We start from the raw sequence: 19,488 nt of genomic DNA, 5'->3' as shown, positions 1-19,488 counted from the left end.
AACACAAGAAGTAAAATATTATTCTCTACAAAGTAAACTTTTCGGATCATCTTTGCGTACGACTCGGGTGGTGAGCCCCACGCATAAGTCGGCACGCACATTTTCTATATACCCATGTATATAGTGGGACTACTTGTGTAATGACCCTTTTCTTTTCCTTCCAACATGGTAGAAAACTTTTATTAATAAAAAAAAAAAAAATAGCATTACATCAAATAGAATGATTATCGTTCCACAGATGAACCAATATCGTTCCCGCGTACGAATGCCGAAACCTCGCAAACCCGAAATTATCAAAATGTATGACAACTACATTTGCCAACCTACGAATAAAAAGAAAATCACAAAAACGATCAACTTCTCGGCGAATATCTAAATGTGCAATGATCCTTGACCCATGCTATATATACAACTTCAATATTTCGTTACTCTATTTGCTGGTCCTTCGGCTACTTCCTGTATGTAGGCAATTAATCTAGTGTAAATGCCCAACTTTATTGAATTGGGAGATGGTGCTGTGCAGTGGTGTGTGTAGCACCGTGCTTCGCGCATCCAAGCCATCAAATCGTGCATCCGATGGCTCGAATCTCACCTCGGCAATGAACAGCTCTCGATCGTTAGTTGCCGAGATGAGATAACTTTATTTGGCTTGTTTAATACACCAAACAACATACGACCTTTACACCTTCATTTTCTTAATTTAAATTAATCTTCACATTACCCTAAATGAGATAAAGTTTCCTCTCTCAATTTACAAATAAAAATGTTGTAACTGCGCGACGTTCCTCTAATTTTTTCCATCTCTTCGCTGCACCTCCACGATAAAATGCCGGTCCATGTCCTCTAATTTTTTCCATCCCTTCGTTGCACCTCCGCGATAAAAATGTTGGTTCCTTCCGTGGTCCGTACAACTCGATACAATCATCGAGCATAGATTTGTGGCGGTCAATCCAAAAATAAAAGGAAGAGAGGAGATGCAAAAAGAAAAGAGAGCGTGGAAAGGGCATAGGACGCCGAGGGCTGCAAGGAGGACAGAGAGGGAAAGAGGTGAATCAATTTTCTTTTTCAAAAGTACCAAAAGAATAAGTTTAGTGCACAGTCAATCAAAATAAATTTTCCACAAAATCATTGGAAAACTAGGTTTTGTTATCTTTAACCAAACTGACTCAATAATTAATTGGTAAGAAGAAAATATAACAACAAAATATGGATTTCGTGGATATAAAATTTATCATTTGACAGAAAATCTAAAAAAAATAGAGGTTAATGTGGCAAAATATGATTCGTGAATCTAGTGGAGGGATGAAACTCAACTACACATGCATAAATACAATATATGCCAATTATGGGGTAATTTCGAAGTAGCTCGTGGCATTGACATATGATAATCTTTGCAAATAAAAAATCCCCACCACATAATGTGGGTCACTCTTTGTTTCTTAATCAACCAACAGAGATAAATCATACAATAATGCTACGGACACGCCTACGGCCCACTGGCCACTCCCCGACCACTTCTCTCCCACGTAATGTGTGGGGCCGACACATATGTGAGAGGTGAGTGGTTGGTAGGAGTGTTCATATCATTGTTATGATCATAATGTGGGTCACTCTTTATCTCTCAATCATCCAACAAAAGTGAATGGTAATGTCTGTACCGCATGACGAGTAGTACCACGTAGGCAATGTCACGTGGTACTCAGAGAACACTGAATGATTACTCTAGGGCATATTTCTAACTGTCCCGCTAATAGATGCTCCTGGGACAGAAGTTTGGGGCACTAGTTTATGGTTCTTTTAAATGCTTTAGGTGCAATAAATATATTTAATCCATGAGTTGTGTTTATGGAAACTCACAAAACATTCATTTTCACCACTATTTTCTAAATTACCCATAAATGTTTGTAATGCTACTTTTTAATGACAACACTATACACATTTCCATTTTAAAATTAGGTAGGCGAAAAGTTTTCAGTGCAAATGAAAAGATTACGTACAAATCTTGGCTTCTTTTTTTTTCTGCTGCAAAGAACAACGTAACAAGGATACGGAAATGCATTTGGATTTGGTGATATGACGAAGAAGCTCAGTTGGGTAAACCACATCAAACTATAATCCTAAAAAATAAAATCTAATATTAGAATATCTTTATAATATGGGAAATTAATAATTGGATAATACTACCACAAACAATTAATTAAAAATTTAGGAGTTCCAATTTTTAACATCTAAAAGAGAGGAAAAAAATTACAGTTGTATAACAACCGTACAAAACTCGGGCGAGATAACAAAAATATATTTGAAACAAAACGTCACAGACACATAAGAACTAAAAAGATTGCTCCACTCTTATATGAAAAGAAACTGGCGGCAAGTGAACAGAAATTGGCAACAAGTGAATAAGTTCCATATGAAGAGTCAGACTCGCATGTTGCACCAAAATTTCCCTCCAAAACAATATTAGCATTGTTTTTCTCACCTTAAAGAGAAGAATGGGAATTAGTTATATGGTCATTTTTGTCATTCGAAATATTGGTTGACTTCTTTTAATGGAATAGTTTACATTCTCAATGTCATTATTAGTAGATGTTGGAACGAGTATAAAAAATTTAATTAAAACACTTAAAGTGCTCCTAACTTGTGTCCCAAGTCCCAAGGGCACCTTGTAGCATTTGCCTATTTGTAAAGGGGGTGAGACTTAAGTTTTGAAATCCCATTTACTTGGGAGCAACATGTAGCGACGTGAGGAGAAGTAATTGACAAAATCCTTGACCGTTTCTTTCCCAAACCAAATAAAGAAAACCGTAACGATAATCACCCTTGTTTTCCTCTCTTCCATCCTCTCTCTCTCTCTCTCTCTCTCTCTCCTCAACAAGGTACCAAAAAAAAAAACACAGCTCACTAAAGATCTGAGCCATTTTGTCAGCTATGTTTTCCCTATTCTGATTAAAACACGTCAATCTCCATTCACCAACGTACATCAATGTTACCAAAATCAAGAAAAAGGCTCAACAATGAACCAGAATCAAGAAAAAGGCCCAGCAATGAAGGAGCAGGATCGGAAAAAGGGTGCAACAATGGAAAGAAGAAAGACGATGACCATGAATTGGGAAGGTCTAGGAGACCATGACGACGACGACGACCGGTTCTTCGAAACCTACGACCGAATGTCCTCCGCCGTCTCCCACGACTTGGCCTCTTCCGGGTCAGACGACGACGACGAATTCGAGGACCCTCGAATGTCGTTTTCTTCGGCCATCTCGTCAGCAACCCCTGCGGTCAAGGACTTTCGCGGCTTCGACGCGGCTCAAGCCACCACATCCATATTCGGCGATTATGACATGTGGACGGCGGAGCCCAGTTCGATCAAGGAGCGTCGAAAGAGGCTGCTTCAAGGAATGGGGTTAACTAGCAACAAGAACTTTATTAGCATTGCCAGCACAAAAATCATCCATTCACCTTCCCGGAAAGTGCAAAACAATCAACCGGTGACGAATACATCTTCGTCAGCGGTTGAATCGGCCCCACCCGAAGAGCCGAAAGGCGAGCCTTCACCTTCGATGCCGATAATGCTTGTCCGGTCGCGATCGGATGGAGACATAGAGACATTTTCTGCTCACACAAGGAAAAGGAAAGAGGAGCTTATTGGAACAATATCAAAGCAGCGTCTCACTAGAACCTCATCAATGTTATTAACCCCGCATTCCAGTATCTGTCAGTATGCCAATACAGTCAGAGTATCCCCAAAAACAACTCGAAACAGATCATCGATGCCTAATAGCGGTCCATTGACGTCTATATTATCGAACAGTAAGTTTGGCGCGTTTTTCTTGATAAAAAATTTGGACACCGGGAAGGAATTTATCGTAAAAGAGTTCAATGATGATGGAATGTGGAATCGATTAAGCGAAGTTCAAACGGGGAAGCAACTCACGATGGAGGAATTTGAGAAATCTGTTGGGTATTCCCCTGTTGTCAAGGAGCTAATGCGTCGGGAAAACGTGTCAAGAAGTCTAGATGATGCGAGGAAAATTACAAATTCTTACCTGAGCAAGAGCTTTAGATACAGCAAGAGGAGGGGGGTTGCCCTGTTGAAGAACATAAAGGGGGTGGCGAGTTCGGTGAGCGGATTGGTCGCGGACAAAGAAAGAGAGCAGCATGCAACAGAAAACCCAAAGAATAAGAAGAACTCGACCTCCAAATGGATCAAAGTTCGTCAACAAGGGAAACCCATGAAGGAATTTTCCGCTATGCATTTGTGTCTTGAAATTCAGGCTCACGAGGGATCCATTTGGACTATGAGATTTAGCCCGGACGCTCATTACCTAGCGAGTGCGGGAGAAGATAAGGTGATTCATGTGTGGGAAGTCCAAGAATGTGAGGTTATGACGGGGTCCGGAAGATTGCCGGATGAATTGAGTTCTGCTCATTCCAGTCCACTCCACCCAATGGCAGGGAATTCACTGGACCAACCTCCACTTGGAGAGGTTTCGCAGCTGCCATCAGAGAAAAGGAAAGAAAGGCCTCCTCTTGCGGAGCTCTCGCCAATGCCATCGGAGAGGAGGAAAAAAGGGAAAGGATCTAACAAGAAAAAGGGCAACTTAATACCTGATTATGTCCATGTGCCGGAAACTGTGTTCTCACTCTCGGAAAAACCAGTATGCTCTTTTACAGGTCACCTGGACGATGTTTTGGACCTATCTTGGTCGAGATCACAGGTCAGCTTCTCATCACTGTAACTAGAAAAAAATGCAATTTAGCACAAAAACTTTTTAAGGACTTTACATACCATTGGGTCCTAAAATCAAATCGTCATTTTGGTCCTTCCTTACATCAGAGCCAGGTTGTATGGACTCTGCTAGCCGTTAGATTCTCGCATGTGAGTAAGTGTATGAGATACATCTCGTGTCTGACATATGAAATGGGACACTCGCCCAAGAACATAATTTGTAGTAATTCAACTTTATCCTATAACTATGCATCATATCCAAAAATATCCATGAAATGCTCCATAACACATTCCAAATACCATTTTACGGATAAAATCAACGAATTATCCTGGAATAATGAATTACTTAAATACACTGAATGTCTACATGACCTAAGGAACAGAAAGTAGATGACCCAGAACAATACAACATATACCCATGCTATAACACTCGTACCGGAGTCCACGGAATATAGCATCAATTTCCCCTAATCAGAAGAAACAAGTTTGACTTTTGAGAGTTTAGAGATTGATATATAGAGACTATACATTCAATCATGCAAACTTTTATGGATTGCAGCTATTGCTTTCAGCTTCAATGGACAAGACTGTTAGGCTGTGGGACATGGAAACCAAGAGCTGTCTAAAGTTGTTCGCACACAATGATTATGGTACAATGCAGAAACATGCTATTATTGATGAATAAAATGCTATAATTTGTCATGAATTTTCTAAATAATCTACTTTTGCCTGCAATGCATGATTGGTTGTTTAGTAACTTGTATACAATTCAATCCAATGGATGATGACTATTTCATAAGTGGATCACTTGACGCAAAGGTACGAATTTGGAGCATACCAGATCGGCAGCTCGTCGACTATACTGACCTTCACGAAATGGTTACTGCTGCCTGTTATTCCCCTGATGGGCAGGTAGCTCTCTTATTCTTCTTCCTATTTCTCCCCTGCTAACCCATTTTAATCAGTTTTGTAATTTGAGTGAACTATCTTAGTCCAATACACGCTACAGTTATCATAATGGGACGTCGAATGGGTTAATCAGTGGTGGTCATTTCCTGCCATAGACAGGGAGATACGAGTCTAGATCAAACTCAGTAAGTGTATGGGGAATAGACACAGCTCTTCATATGGAAGTAGGAAGAGACAAAATTGGTGGTTGTATCCGCTTTGAATGGTTGTGTTTACAACAGTCCATACATTGTATAATTATCAGCAGTTATCCATTATTGATTAGGTTCAGTGTCCATTATTCCCTTTTGTTCCATCTCCCCACCTCTCGTGTAATACCTAGTCTAAGACTCTAACGACGGTACAACCACTGTTTTATGTGGTCTCTTAGACTACCAGAGTCAGATATGGTGATTTATCCATTTGAAGTATAGCTGGATTTCAACTTACAAGAACTTAAATAACCCGCCAATTATCAAGTACTTGATGGACTTTCTCAGTTACATGTTTGATAGTTTAGAGAAGTCCATTCTCTTTGATATACTTCATTAAGTTTCTTGTTCTTAAACAATCGAAAGATCATATCATTATCTATGTGAATCCTCCTTCCATACGAGTTCGACCCAAAGAAAATGGGCAATCAACACTACAATTTGTCAAGTACAAAAATGTTCCAAGAAAAAGTACAAACATGTGGCTTGGTAATCTATATTCACTAACATCCTATTCTCCATCATTGAAGGGTGCTTTAATTGGTGCACATACAGGGAGTTGCCGTTTATACAACACAGCAGGTATGTGTTACTCTGCAGATTCTAGTATTACTACTATAATGTTTTCAATGCTTGCTTTCTTTGATATGTTTCCCAACACTAATGGTTCAAACTTGACTTCTGCTTCTTCTTTTTATCAAATCACATAATATGCATTACCAACATATCGGTACCTTTGTTGTCATTGACTTCAGATTGCACGCTAGAACAAAAAGATCAGATTGAGATTCGACACAGGAAAAAGTCTCAAGCAAAAAAAATAACTGGCTTTGAGGTAATCTTCTCTTTTCCTCCTATAGTTTCATCTTTGCGCAAGCATAGTAGACTAACATTGCTAATGAACAGTTTTCCCCAGTCAATCCGTCAGAAGTGCTCGTTACTTCTGCAGACTCTCGGATTAGAATCATCGATGGTCCAGACGTCATTCACAAGTTCAGAGGTACTCGCTGGGAAAATATTTTATAAATGGGGACTCAAATTCATGTGTTTTCCACCTAACAGATGCAATGTTCCATACCAGGTTTCCGAAACACTAGCAGCCAAATTTCGGCATCGTTCAGTCCCGACGGAAAATATGTTGTATGTGCAAGTGAGGATTCTCAAGTATATATATGGAAGCGTGAAGAGCCAAGAAATGGAAGTGCAGGGAAAAGCAAGGGGACGATCACCACCCAGTCTCATGAACACTTTCAGTGTAGAGATGTGTCGGTAGCAATTCCGTGGCCTGGCAGCATAAGAAATGAGCCACCAATTGTGGAAATACAGTCTAAAAGGCATTCAAAACGCTCAAACCCACATCCACCCTCCACTATTGGATCTCCAACCAAAGAAGAAAACGCGGCGGGGGCAAACAGTAAAAGACAGTTGCCGCCTCTTCCCAAGAAGAACAGTATTTTGGAGAGATCTATAAGTTGCCAAGATGAAGATCTAGCTCAAGTCTCTCGTACTGACTCCGGGATTGGAATCGGCGAGTCATTCACTTCAGGCTCTTCGTCAATTAGATACGGTGACTCACCTTCTATTTCTGCTTCTGGGAGTTCTCATTCTCAGACTTGGTCTTCCTCTTGGTCCTTATTTGATGGAAATAGCCATGGGGGCCACACTGTCCAAGCAACAGCATGGGGAGTGGTGATTGTGACGGCAGGGCTGAGAGGTGAGATCAGAGCTTATCAAAATCTTGGGCTGCCAGTTAAGGTCGGCCGTCAGACCAACCTCTTCAGAGACCTCACATAAAGGTTTTGTCAGTAGAAGGTACTTGTTTTTCTTGACTAAGATTTAGTCATTTTCGAAACTACTATACTGAGTTGTGTGAAGAGAGGGAATATAGCTCTTATGGACAAGAGTTAAGCCTCATGCAGTGCCATGGAATACCTGAGGCTGTTTCAGTATAAGCAGGTCTATGCTGTACATGAGGCTTACTCTCTGTGTCTCCCGTTTACTAGATCAAATTCATGATTGATGAGTGATGCCTATTCAGTTTCAGTTCAAGGGTAGAGGTGAATTGAGCATTTTCAAGTAAACATTTAACACTTAGAAGATCTTAGGAAATGTCAAATGTAATTATAGCTGAAGATGAGTGTAAGAGATTTGTTACAAAGTAGTGCATGTGTTTTAGGTTCTTGGATTATTATTCAAGAAAAAGGACCCTTCCAACTTGGGCCAGCGAATTCAAATGACTCCTCGCCTAGTCCTTCGAGTCCCTTTTCACGCAAATTCCATTTATGTGTACACATTGTGGAAAACCAACTACTTTAGTTGGCTGCACATACTTTATTAGTACTTGCAATTTTTATTACTACTATTTATGTTCGACTTCCTTGGATCATAAACATTCAAAGCAAAAATGCTGATTGCTGAGAATATGAGAGAAGCAACTGATAGTTCCATAATCTGCATAAGAGCAAATGGAGATATGGGCAAATCATCATTACATTACATTTTAAACAATCACTATCACTTGGAAAAGATTTTTGTCATCCCATCTAGTTTGGGCACTGCAGTTGCAAAAGGGCCTAGGTGACATAGTGCTTCATGTCGAAGATTAAACAAAAAAAGGGTGACATAATGAGCAGAAGGGAGAAATAACAGCACATTAACATTAAACAAAATACTTACATAAAAATACCCATAAATTGAGTATTAACACAAAGTGACTAACTGCAGTTGCAATATCATAAAAGGAATAGCAGATCCATCTAAGCATAATGGGTGTGTAATTTGACACATGAGGCAACCAGGTTTGGACTTACAAAATGGCCAACCAATAGGCAGTTTGCCCTCAATGTTGACCACCGCCATGGACAATTTTCCGCCTGTCCTTCCCTTGAAATAGCTACGGATTGAGGAACAAGCACTAATACTGAGGGCAAAAATACCTAACCCAAGGAGCACAAATCATTTGCATAGGCAAGATAGGAAGTACTATACCTTCTTTAGACACCTTTGCTTTGAAATGAAAGTGATGATAATAGAGGCTAGAAGAAAGGAGTGTAGTTTTTTTTTTTTTAATCTCGTCTTGAGTGTAGTTTGCAGTCTGAGCAAGTCAAAAATCTATTGAACGGATTCCATACGGGGACTGGTTCCATCCATTTCCATCAACACTCTCTCCCCTCATAACGAGAAAGCAGACCAGTTATCCCAGTAAGATGAAATCTAGAAGTACCTACGCGAAGAAACGATGGGAAATTGATGAATTAGCATTTGGTCCAGAAAAGCAGTTGATTTGCTAGTAACTAACACAAAACCTAGGAAGGATACAAAGGAATTAGCATCTGATAGTTGCTATGAATGCATATCTGCCCCCCATGGTAGATAAGAGACATAAGACAGTAATTATTTGATATGTACCCTAGGTTTTGTCAACATAATCAGGAGAAATCTTCAATCCTAGTACATAATCAACTGAGCTGGTTTTCCCAAGAAGAGTAGTATTTAGCATGTGTAACGGATACCTGCAACAAAGAATATTTACTTGTTTGTTATTAATCAAAGCTAGTCAACAAAACAAGAAAAAAATTTGCATGTTGGATTACAACTTCCAGGGAGCTAACAGCGAATGAACAGGTGATTTCCGTTGCCTCACACATTAATAACCAAGGCCATTGTAGGATCAACAAGGAACTTGTAGCACATCTACGGATGCAATTAATCTGACAGAATGTATAGCTCTCAATCTAAATTCTAACAGAATTCCGTGTAGGAAATCCGAGCAGCGATTCGAACGGTAGAGAGAGAGAGAGAGAGAGAGAGAGAGAGAGAGAGAGCAAAATAACTTACACGTTGAATTGAATTCAAGCCCCAACAATGGAGGATTTCCCTGGAGCTGTGACGAACCACAGTGAAGCAGAAGCATTGAGAAGAAACGAATTGCACGGATAAGAAGTAACCTGTGCTATATTATTAAGAGAAAATCTTGACATAGTTGAACTCGTGCTATATTAGTGATTTAATTAATCAAGTCACTTTTATATTTTAATTAATTGGTACAAAAAAAAAAGAAGAAGAAGAAGAGAAAACCTTGTCATGAAAATGTTCCACTAAAGGATCCTCCAATTTTTTTCCGAAGGATTATTTGTTCATTAACTTTAGAGCGTCAGTTGGGCTGGCTACCACATTGAGAGTTTGGATGTTGTGTGTGTTGGTAGGTGAAGTTACCCTCTTGCACTCTCTCAAAAAAACTAAGTCGTGTCTACTCGTTGTGGTGGTGTCCAACCTCTGATGCAAGCCCCTTGGGCCCGTCTATTGTAGTACTATGATCTGCGGCGATGCTCGTGGGCCTGCGTTAGTTGGGTTGGCTTCTACATCGGAAATTTGGGTGTTATGTATGTGTTTAAAAGGTTCACTCTATCTTTCCCCGCAAAATTTGAAAAATTATGTTTAGCCCCTTGAAACTTGGTGATGCATTTCAATTTTCAACTACACTCCATCTTCCGAAATGCATACACTGGATTGTGTTGAACCCAACTCAAAATCCCACACTAATGATTGACGTCATGTTTTAAGATCCCCGCTAGTTTAGAGACCAATATTTTAACGAGTCGATCAAGCTTTTATCGATATTTGATTGAGCTAATTTTTTACGAGAGATTTTAAAAATATGTTTTAAACAAATTAAATGGCTCTGACCATTTGTACGAGACTCCGAGATGGTCCAACACAATCTAGTGTAAGCATTTTGAATGATTCGATGGAGTAATTGAAATGCATCACCAAACCTAAGGGGCCTACAAATCTTTTTTTCAAATCTGGAGGGAAAATCTGTACTTACAGTAAACCTTGAGGCCTATCGGTGATATTTACGGACAATTTGTTTTCCGGGTGAGCAAACAATGGGCCGCCGGTAAAGTGCACGAGAAGCCCGCCATATTTGGTTCCTCATTAAGCTTCAAAAGGGGAGCGAAATTCACAGCCCAATCCAAAGAGCCATACCTCTCCGGTCTCCACGGCGCAACAGAGATGGAGATTGCGAGCCAATTTCCCGACGGTTCGAGCCCTCTCGCCACCGTCGAACAGATCCGAAACCGCCTCGTTCGCCCTCCCTCTCTTCACTCTCAGTCATCAACCTCGTCAACCAGACCTCGGTACTCAAAATCCTCTCCCCATCTACATAACGCATGTACGTACATTATACTCGTAATATGCGTGTTTGTGTGTGAATGTGTTGTTACTACTTACTACTTCTAATAACAGGGAGGATGCCGCGAGTTGCTACTCGTCGCGCTTTGATGCGAATTCGACCACGTTACGGAGGAAAAGAGAAGATCAAGGGAGAAACGTTGCGAACAAGAGGCTTGAAGACTACTTGGATCCGACAATACTAGCTGCGATTCGAGCGGAAATCGGTGGGAAGTATCGGAAGGGAGGAGGAGAGAGGAAACTGATCAAGGAGGAGGTGGAATTTGAGTGGCCGGTTGACGAATTGAAGGCGTGGACGGAGGATTTGAGGAGCGAGAGAGGAGTCGTCGTGAAGCGGAGGAGCGACGGAGAAGCTGTTGATCTCGGAGATGATGTTGATGTGATTAGAGGCGGTGGAGACGACGACGACGACGTCGGCGGAATGTGTTGTAGTCCGTTTCAGCGGTTTGAGAGGACGGCGTTGAAGCGGTTTAATGGGTGAAGGATAAGCAGGGGAGGGTGAAGGATAAGCGTGGTTTTTTCGTCGTTGTGAAGCATGAATATTTTCGCGGGGAGAGCAACTGTTTCTGTTTGATTCACACGCACTGCTGTTGTTCTGGGGCGTGTTTGGAAGATGAGAAAAAAAAAATGTGAAAAATAGTTAGTAAAATGTAAAAACAAGAAGAAAGAGAGAAAAACAGTACAAACAAAGTTTTCTTTAAAATTTGTCTACTTTTTTCCCCCTCTTAATAATTGTGTTCCCTCAACAATTTCCAAATTGATTAAAATAACTCGGGTGTCTTCATCGTTCAAAATGGTTATTACTTTTAAACAGTAGAAGGTCTCGGTAATACAACTAATTGGTGATGTAATGCTAATATTATCCATTACTCCTATGATTGGGATTTGTTCTTTACGATCAAGAACCAACAAAATTAGCAGTAGTGATTCTTCAAACTTTTCAACCCTCCCTTGCTCTCTCCAACAGTAAGCGAATTCGCATAGCCTAGTGGATGCTATTGGTATAATGTCAATTTTGATTTGTAACTTGTAAAATGTTTAGAGAAGGGCCTTGTCTAAATTTTGATTTGTTAAGTTGTTGATGAACTTTTCCCGTCAAGATATTTGATGGTGCTCAACATGTGCAACGTTTGTGTTATGTATATTGTCAAAACAACAATGCTACGAATACAATTTTGAAACATAAATTCGAATACAATTACGTCTAGAGCTGGTTGATACATGTGAACACACATACGTCCAATGGTTACGGCAACAATTTGCGTCTTGACTTGTGTCCGAAAAAGGTGTTCTTAGACTTTTCGATTGTCAAAAGAGTTACAAAGAGCTAGAGGGGACTGTAATTTCGATAATCATGGAGAAAATCCTGTGATTATCAAAAAGGCTACACGACACCGTATTACCGTAGTAATCCCTGATTTGAATTCTCAGAGTTTTTGCGCGCTTGCTCTGCTTTTGCAGATGTAGATCTACTAGCTCAAGGCGGAGAGAGAGAGAGAGAGAGAGAGAGAGAGAGAGAGATTACCAACTTCCTCCCGACACTTCCTCCCGACAATTCAAAACCCTAGCAACTTCCTCCCGACACTTCCTCCCGACAATTCAAAACCCTAGCAACTTCCTCCCGACACTTCCTCCCGACAATTCAAAACCCTAGTCTCTCTTTCTCTCTCTCTCTCTCTCTCTCTCTCTCTCTCTCAAAACCAAATGACATCCCCAATCACCTACCCAGTGGATGACAAAGACCTCGACGACGCCGCCCTCTGGGCCGTCATCGACTCCGCCGCCGCCGCCTCTCTCTCCTCCTCCACCAAATCCCGCAAACCTCTCTCCCTCAAACAGAACCACTCTCCCATCCCCTTCTCCCTTCCCAAAAATCCATCTCCACCCCCTAATAGATTCGTCAAAACCCCTAGGAACAACCCTTACTCCTCTCCGCCAAACCACAACTTCCGAGCCCTAACCGAAGGCGAGGTCATCGAGGATCCATGCCCCCACCAGCGGCCGCATAAGATGGCCAGGTCTTCCGTCTCGGAGCTGAGCGAGACGAGTAACGTTAGTCCTCTCGTTATGGTGAAGCACGCGCAGCGGATGCCGAGTTATTCGTCTCCTGAGAGCAGGGAGTTTTCGGTTCCCAGTGGTTCGGAGTGTTCGCCGCTGAGCTATGGAGGGAGCCGAGGGAGTGAGGAGAAAGAGAACGTGAGGCAACATAGCTTGTCTGGTCAGTTTCCATCCGTTTCGCTTTTCAAAGAATACCAGAATGCAGCCATGGCGGTGAGTTTTTTCGTTCTCGTTGGAAATTCGGCTGTATTTTGCTACTGAATTAATTCAACGTTCTTTAAATAATATCAATATTCTAAAAGTCGAAATTAATTAATTGCTAGCAGGCTTATCCGATTAGATCCAACTAATTGCTATGCGCCGATTAATCGTTGATTACTAAGGCTGATCGCCCAATTAGTGCCTAGCGACTTTTAGAACTTTGGGTAATATTACATGTTCCTGTAAGTAATGGACAACTATTAAACCATGGATAATTATGACTGAAGGAAGCTAGTCCTTAGCAGTTGGAGTTGATTTACTAATTACACTTACATGAGTGCTAAGTATTTTCCATGTGTTTATTTTGTAGAAAATGTAGCAAAATAACAATCCGGGTTCCAATTTGTTAGAATAGTAATATACACAAATGGAAATGACTAGAAACCAATGTTCTAAAAGTTGCTAGGCACTAGTAGGGCGGAAAAGGGCGCCTAGCACCTACGCAGGGACTAGGTGCCAATAGTCAGCTGCCTAATCTAGACGAGTTGGACCTCCGCCTAGCGCTTAGGCGAGGACTAGTCAGCTGACTTTTAGAACACTGCTAGAAACTGAACAAGATGTTAATAAAAATTATTGGTAACAATGTGGATTCTTTTGGAACTTCCATCTTTTGACAAGACACCCATGGCTTATGATTAAAGAATTGCTATTGGCACATCATTCAGGTGTTGATTTTGTTTATGTGCATTACAGAAACAGAAGTTACAGAAGAAAGGCGTTTCTACTTTTCCTTGTTTGTAAAGCAGAATTGCATTCTAACATATACTGTGCTGGCAGCCAACTGCTTATGGATTCTCTTGGTATCCAATTGCAGTTTCCCTAAGGACCTGAATTCTGTTTGTATTCGGGATTCAAACCGAAAAAAGCCCCTCAATGCCTATATTTTCCCAACATTCCACCTAATAAATGGAAAGATGCAACTTAGAGTCTGTAATTTAACATGGATTCTCACCTCCATTGCTAATGACTAAAATAAACTTTTGTCAGTCTTTAGTAACTGTATGGAGTTACTTAGGTTTCTCCCCGTTGAAGTGTTGAACATATGGGATTTTATCTCATTCTTCATCTGAACACATGATGTGATTGTGCCACTTAAAAATGGACAGATTCTGGAGAAAAGTGATTACACTATGATTTCTGGGAGCCCTTTTATTAAAAAGACAGGTAAAAATCGTTATTCTATTCTGTCTTTGTTGTTTGTCATGTACTTTTGGTGTATGATGGCCAGTAGTTCTCTACAGGTTGGAGGAAGATATCGTTCTATTTCAATCTCTCTTTTGAGATTAAAGACAAGACCATTGAGTTTGATGAGAACCGGAATGTTCTTCGTGCTGAATTTGTGGTCCGAGCATACATGCAGTATGATTCTCACTTCCTTGATTAATACTTAATACTTAATTATCAATTTTCTTTTTACTTTGTGCCTAGTGCTGATAAATACTTTCTGCTTGTTCCTAGGGGTGGTAGGTTCTCAGATGGGTGGGGCTCGTGTGAACGGCGTGAGAAGAGATTCTTAAAACCAAATCATGATATTCCAAGCACAGCTGAAACTAGGGCAAAAAATAAAGCATGTCAGGTTTGTAGTTCATTTCACCTGCTGGTTTATTCTCAAGTTTTCCCTGTGATGTGCTTTGTTGAGTTAGGTGTATAATAAATCACTGCACTAGTGTGTGTGGAGCCCACACGCCCCTGTGAGTGTGCAAATTGGGCATGGTTTTAGAATTTTCCTAGGCATAATAGCTTATTGTTGGAGCATGTTGTCTGTGTGCGTATATATACACATATGGTCGCGGTTATTAATTGGTGGACACTGTAGCCAAAGCATTTGCTTATTCTCTCCATTTATTTCTTGCCTGCGCACATGTATCTTCTCTTCTTGTTTAGAAACATATTTGAACTCGAGCAGAGAATCTGAAATACTGTGTACTTTGAATTACTTGATTGTTCCTATCTAAAAGGGTAACCTAATTTTCTATATCACTGCTATAAGGATTACTGTGGCTATTGAAAGTTTTGTAGACCCTATGAACTCAAAAGTAGTTGAGCATATTTTTCATTTTATAGATTAATGAATACTTTTGAGTGAATTTTTCGTCTTCTAGATTCGTGACCTTAATTTTGGAGATAATGGCCTTTTCATTTGGCCGCTTAGTTTTAGTGAGAGTCTTATAAGTCCCTTTTTTGGTCATTTTGGCTGGTTACCAAGAGCCTGTGTGCTGATTAGCACCAAGTCTTCTAGTTTAATGAGTGCATCATGTATATAACATTGGGGGGTCTGGTAATGTAAGTTTTTGAAGAATGCTACACGTCCTATTGTTAACTTTTGTAAGATACTATCCAAATGCTACAGTATACAACGAACTAACATTCTTGAACATAGTGAAAAATGGAAGATAATAAGTTTTGAGTTTGAACATAAAGTCCATTGGAGAAGTTCCATGTAGCCGGTCCCAAGAAGTTGAAAGTAAAGCTTTCGAGTTTAGTTGAGTTGTGATGACATGTGAATGTTGAAATGTCTGATTTTCTGTTTCCCAAGGGGAAGTATGTATCATTGTGTTAGATATAAGGCAATGTCTGCATAGACAAACAACATTTAAGTTGAAGGACTTGTTGATGTATCTCATAGTCTGGTTCTGTGTTTTCGCAGACTTTCCTTTTTCCTTTTGTAGAGTGATTTGGTTCTTCTTACTTGCAGCTTAAATTACCCTGTGCCTGTCAGTTCTCAAAGCTGAATTCTGATTTCAATCTTGTGAACTGGTCTATCTACCACTTTTAACTTCAGCAGTACTAGTGATCATTCATAGGTATTCTGCTTCTCAGTAGCTTAAGTTTGGTACCCTGTTATTCCATGAGGTAAATGGTGAATATCCAGCACTAGAGTTCATACATCTAGATGGAATCCAGATGATTTGATCATGTAACCATGGTTCTCTGAAGTTGGAACGATGCAGCCCTGAAGAGGGGAAAAATCCTTAGGGGAATTATTCTTTCATTTTTTATTTGCTCTACTATTTCATTCCGACCTCCAAATTATCTTTTCTTTATCCACCAAGTCCATCTTACCAGTTGATATTCCTTCTTCTCACGCCAATTGTTGAAAATTGTCCAAATGGCCATTTCCCTAGAGTGAAGCTGTTCCATTTTGAAGTTTTCGTAGGAAGTTCAACTACGATAATATGAAGCAGGAAGAGTTCTATAGAGCATAGTTGTTTGCATCTATCTATACAATATTCACTTTTCACATTTGTTTAGTTTAAAATAGTGCTGCTTTGTTTCACTTCAGTAGAGTTGATTTGTTTAGTTCAAATGAAATAGTCGTACCCAGTTCGCAAACATTGATCATTTGAAAGCATAATCCTATTTGTGTCAAGTTCTATTTCTCTCCAGTTGTGTTAGAGCATCCCCAGCCCTTACTTTTTCTTTCATACTCAAGTCCAAAATGTGAGTAAAAGCTTCTAAAGCACGCTCCAGTCTTTGCCCAAACTCCATATTTTCTCCAATCTTTGCCCAAATTCATATTTTTTAGTTCTAATCAAATCAAGGGAGACTCGAACTTTCCTTTGATTTTACAAGGCCATTTTTCCCCTCTCGAGTTTTCAACTATGCCCCTAACGAACCCTTTACTCAAATTTACACTTAGATTTGGATTTGCCCATTAGAGTGCTCGACACTGAATGAAGGCCGGGAGATGCTTTCATCTATCTGAGGTACTACCCATGTTTCTCCAGAGGTCTGTGAGCTCAACTGAGTTACTCATTAACAAATTCTGCTTGCTTAAGCGATGTTGGATGTGATTATAAGGTTGCCCATCTGGGCTGGCCAGCACCAAAATCACCCGAAATTTGTATTATTTTGCTTAGTGGTATGTTTTATTGTATCTGTATCTGCTTTGAATCTTTTCATGGTCTTCCAGTCTCACTAATTGATTACTTTCTGCTTCTTATTTTTATTTTCAGTGTTTGGAGACGCCACTTTGAATATTTTTACTTGTATTTATGTACCTTTAAATCTTGAATATGCGCAGGATCTGTTAGGAATTGGAGAGTATCGACCTGGTGGAAGCCATGCTCAGCAATAATACTAGTAGTAGATTGTAATCCTTTATTAATGTGGACAATTCTGAGGACCCAAATGCTATTCTGGTCCAGTAAATTTTCTGAGACCTGAATAATGGGCCCACAAACGATCTCCGTCATTGGTATGATCAATTAATGTAACCCCACTCTGAACTTTCAGATTAAATCAATCAATAGCAAGCAAAATTCCTAATCCTATGCCATAGGGAGCCATTATTGCCCTTTTTCGGTTGGCTTGTAACATGCTAATACAAGGGAATAGGGAAGGAAAGGACATTTGTGATCACATAAAGGTTCTGAATTATGTATCGGTTCTCACCAAATCCGGTCCCTTGCACTGTCTTTAATCTTGATCCATTTTAAGACCAAAATTAAAAATTTGGGCAAAATTCTCAAAAACTCATCTCCAATAATCCAAATCCTTTCCCATTTTTTTATTTTATCCATTTCTAGGGGTGATACCAATCCAGTTTCAACCGGTTTAGGCATATTTTTCTGTCGAAATCAGTTATCCGGTTTAGGATTTTTAAAAACCGAAACCGGTTGAGATAATACGGTCTGGTTTCGACCGGCTCAACCAGTTTTGGTCCGGCTTATCCGGTTTTCATTCATGGCTCACATTTTGTGTCCAACACATCAAAAAATCCACAAATCAACCCACAAAATATCAATTGCCGGCACCATCACCAAGCTCCATCTCGGACAAGATCTGAGTTTGGGGGTTTCAAACAAAACTAAAAATCAACAAAGACATGGACGGGAAAAGGGGAGAGAGAGAGACTCATCGTATAACAGTCGCCAGCCGCCACACTTCGCCATCGCCGAAGAAGAAGAAGAAGAAGAAGAAGAGAGAGAGAGAGAGAGAGAGAGAGAGAGAGAGAGAGTCGTGCAAATCGCCATCACCTGGAGTGAAGTTGGCGTTGTGTGAGGAAAAGAGGGTGAAATCTGGATAAGTAATTAGGGTTTGTATTTATATATCTAGCATATTTGTGTAATACATATATTTATTACACATAAAATTCATAACAATCGGTGTAGCACAGCGGTAAGGTGGTCTCAAGTTCAAGCCATACCTCTTGCAATATTTTGTATATACGCATGCCATACCTCTTGCAATATTTTGTAAATACGCATAATCTGGTCTAGTCCGGTTTAGACCAGTTTGAAAGTCTCCCAGATCGGAATCAAAAATAATTTTTTGAAATATTTCAAACCGGACCCGACCAGACCAGTTTGAAATGAAAACCATAAAATTGGTCCGGTTTAGTCCGGTTTTCCGGTTTTTTAAATCACCCCTACCCATTTCTTTGCCCAACTTTGAGATAACTTTTACCTTGACCCAATTTTCCAACGGATAATTAGAGTTAGAGAGAGAGAACGGGTGGACTCAGAGGAGGCATTGGTGGCGCATGTTCTAAACCTTGATGGAGACGTTGCACCATGACCACTTGAAGGGGAAGCTGAGGGTGTCAAGGTGGTGTTGGATGGCGTTGACGGCGCCGAGAATGGGCTTGAATTTCTTCTCGCGTGTCTTGAGTTTGGCTAGGGTTCCAGAGGTGAGTATTAGACTACTTTTAAATTGATTTCAACAAAAGTATATTTTATTTAAAAATTCCGACTTGAGAAAATAATGCTAATAACGATAAATTCAAAACAGTATCAGTACCCAGTATCTCATTGGTATTGTTACGTATCATACAGGTAGAAAAATTGGTGCTTTTAGAACACTGGCATTCACAGTAAATGTTGAAATGCATACCCTAGAGGCTAGAGGGATTAGTCTAACCCATTAGAGAGGTGAAATATTGTCTCTACTTATTTACAAGTTTGCGCGTTATGTAAGAGGAATACAAGATGTAGATAAGGTTGATAAACGAACGAAGCTAATCGAGTTTGAACTCGTGTTCGCTAGCGAAAAACTCTTTCGAGAAAAGTAATCTCCCAAACATCCCCAAGAATTCACATTGGTGCTGGTCCAATTCTACCTGCCAGGCTGCCACAGTCGTCA

General features: G+C 40.2%; 3 protein-coding genes and 1 long non-coding RNA gene across 6 annotated transcripts; 3 read left to right on the top strand and 1 right to left on the bottom strand.

Annotated features, from left to right (window-relative positions):
• Positions 1 to 2,694: 2,694 nt before the first annotated feature.
• LOC131326388 (uncharacterized) lies at positions 2,695 to 7,878 on the top strand. The gene is made up of 7 exons (XM_058359158.1): positions 2,695 to 4,718; positions 5,289 to 5,379; positions 5,484 to 5,641; positions 6,420 to 6,471; positions 6,645 to 6,724; positions 6,796 to 6,889; positions 6,971 to 7,878. The coding sequence occupies exons 1-7, from the start codon at positions 3,015 to 3,017 to the stop codon at positions 7,681 to 7,683; spliced, it is 2,892 nt and encodes a 963-aa protein (XP_058215141.1). The 5' UTR covers positions 2,695 to 3,014; the 3' UTR covers positions 7,684 to 7,878.
• Positions 7,879 to 8,526: 648 nt separating this feature from the next.
• Positions 8,527 to 9,985, bottom strand: LOC131326389 (uncharacterized). Of its 3 annotated transcripts, XR_009199990.1 has the most exons (3): positions 9,727 to 9,985; positions 9,298 to 9,401; positions 8,527 to 9,112 (listed from the first exon to the last, which is right to left on the bottom strand). It is a non-coding gene; the product is annotated as an uncharacterized LOC131326389 (long non-coding RNA). The 3 variants fall into 3 exon arrangements; XR_009199989.1 differs by having other exon boundaries at positions 8,527 to 9,401; positions 9,727 to 9,822; XR_009199991.1 differs by lacking the exon at positions 9,298 to 9,401 and having other exon boundaries at positions 9,727 to 9,818.
• A 595-nt stretch (positions 9,986 to 10,580) lies between these two features.
• On the top strand, positions 10,581 to 11,704 carry LOC131326387 (uncharacterized). Its single transcript, XM_058359157.1, has 2 exons — positions 10,581 to 11,030; positions 11,140 to 11,704. Exons 1-2 carry the CDS (start codon positions 10,906 to 10,908, stop codon positions 11,564 to 11,566), a joined length of 552 nt encoding a protein of 183 aa, XP_058215140.1. The 5' UTR covers positions 10,581 to 10,905; the 3' UTR covers positions 11,567 to 11,704.
• An 837-nt stretch (positions 11,705 to 12,541) lies between these two features.
• Positions 12,542 to 17,676, top strand: LOC131326385 (uncharacterized). The gene is made up of 5 exons (XM_058359156.1): positions 12,542 to 13,356; positions 14,511 to 14,568; positions 14,646 to 14,763; positions 14,863 to 14,980; positions 17,429 to 17,676. The coding sequence occupies exons 1-5, from the start codon at positions 12,790 to 12,792 to the stop codon at positions 17,480 to 17,482; spliced, it is 915 nt and encodes a 304-aa protein (XP_058215139.1). The 5' UTR covers positions 12,542 to 12,789; the 3' UTR covers positions 17,483 to 17,676.
• The last annotated feature ends 1,812 nt before the right edge of the window (positions 17,677 to 19,488 follow it).

This window comes from Rhododendron vialii, chromosome 5a (assembly GCF_030253575.1).
Source record: "Rhododendron vialii isolate Sample 1 chromosome 5a, ASM3025357v1".
NCBI lineage: Eukaryota > Viridiplantae > Streptophyta > Magnoliopsida > Ericales > Ericaceae > Rhododendron > Rhododendron vialii.
Note: the sequence above shows the minus strand (reverse complement) of the source record. Positions and strands in the feature narration are given on the sequence as shown.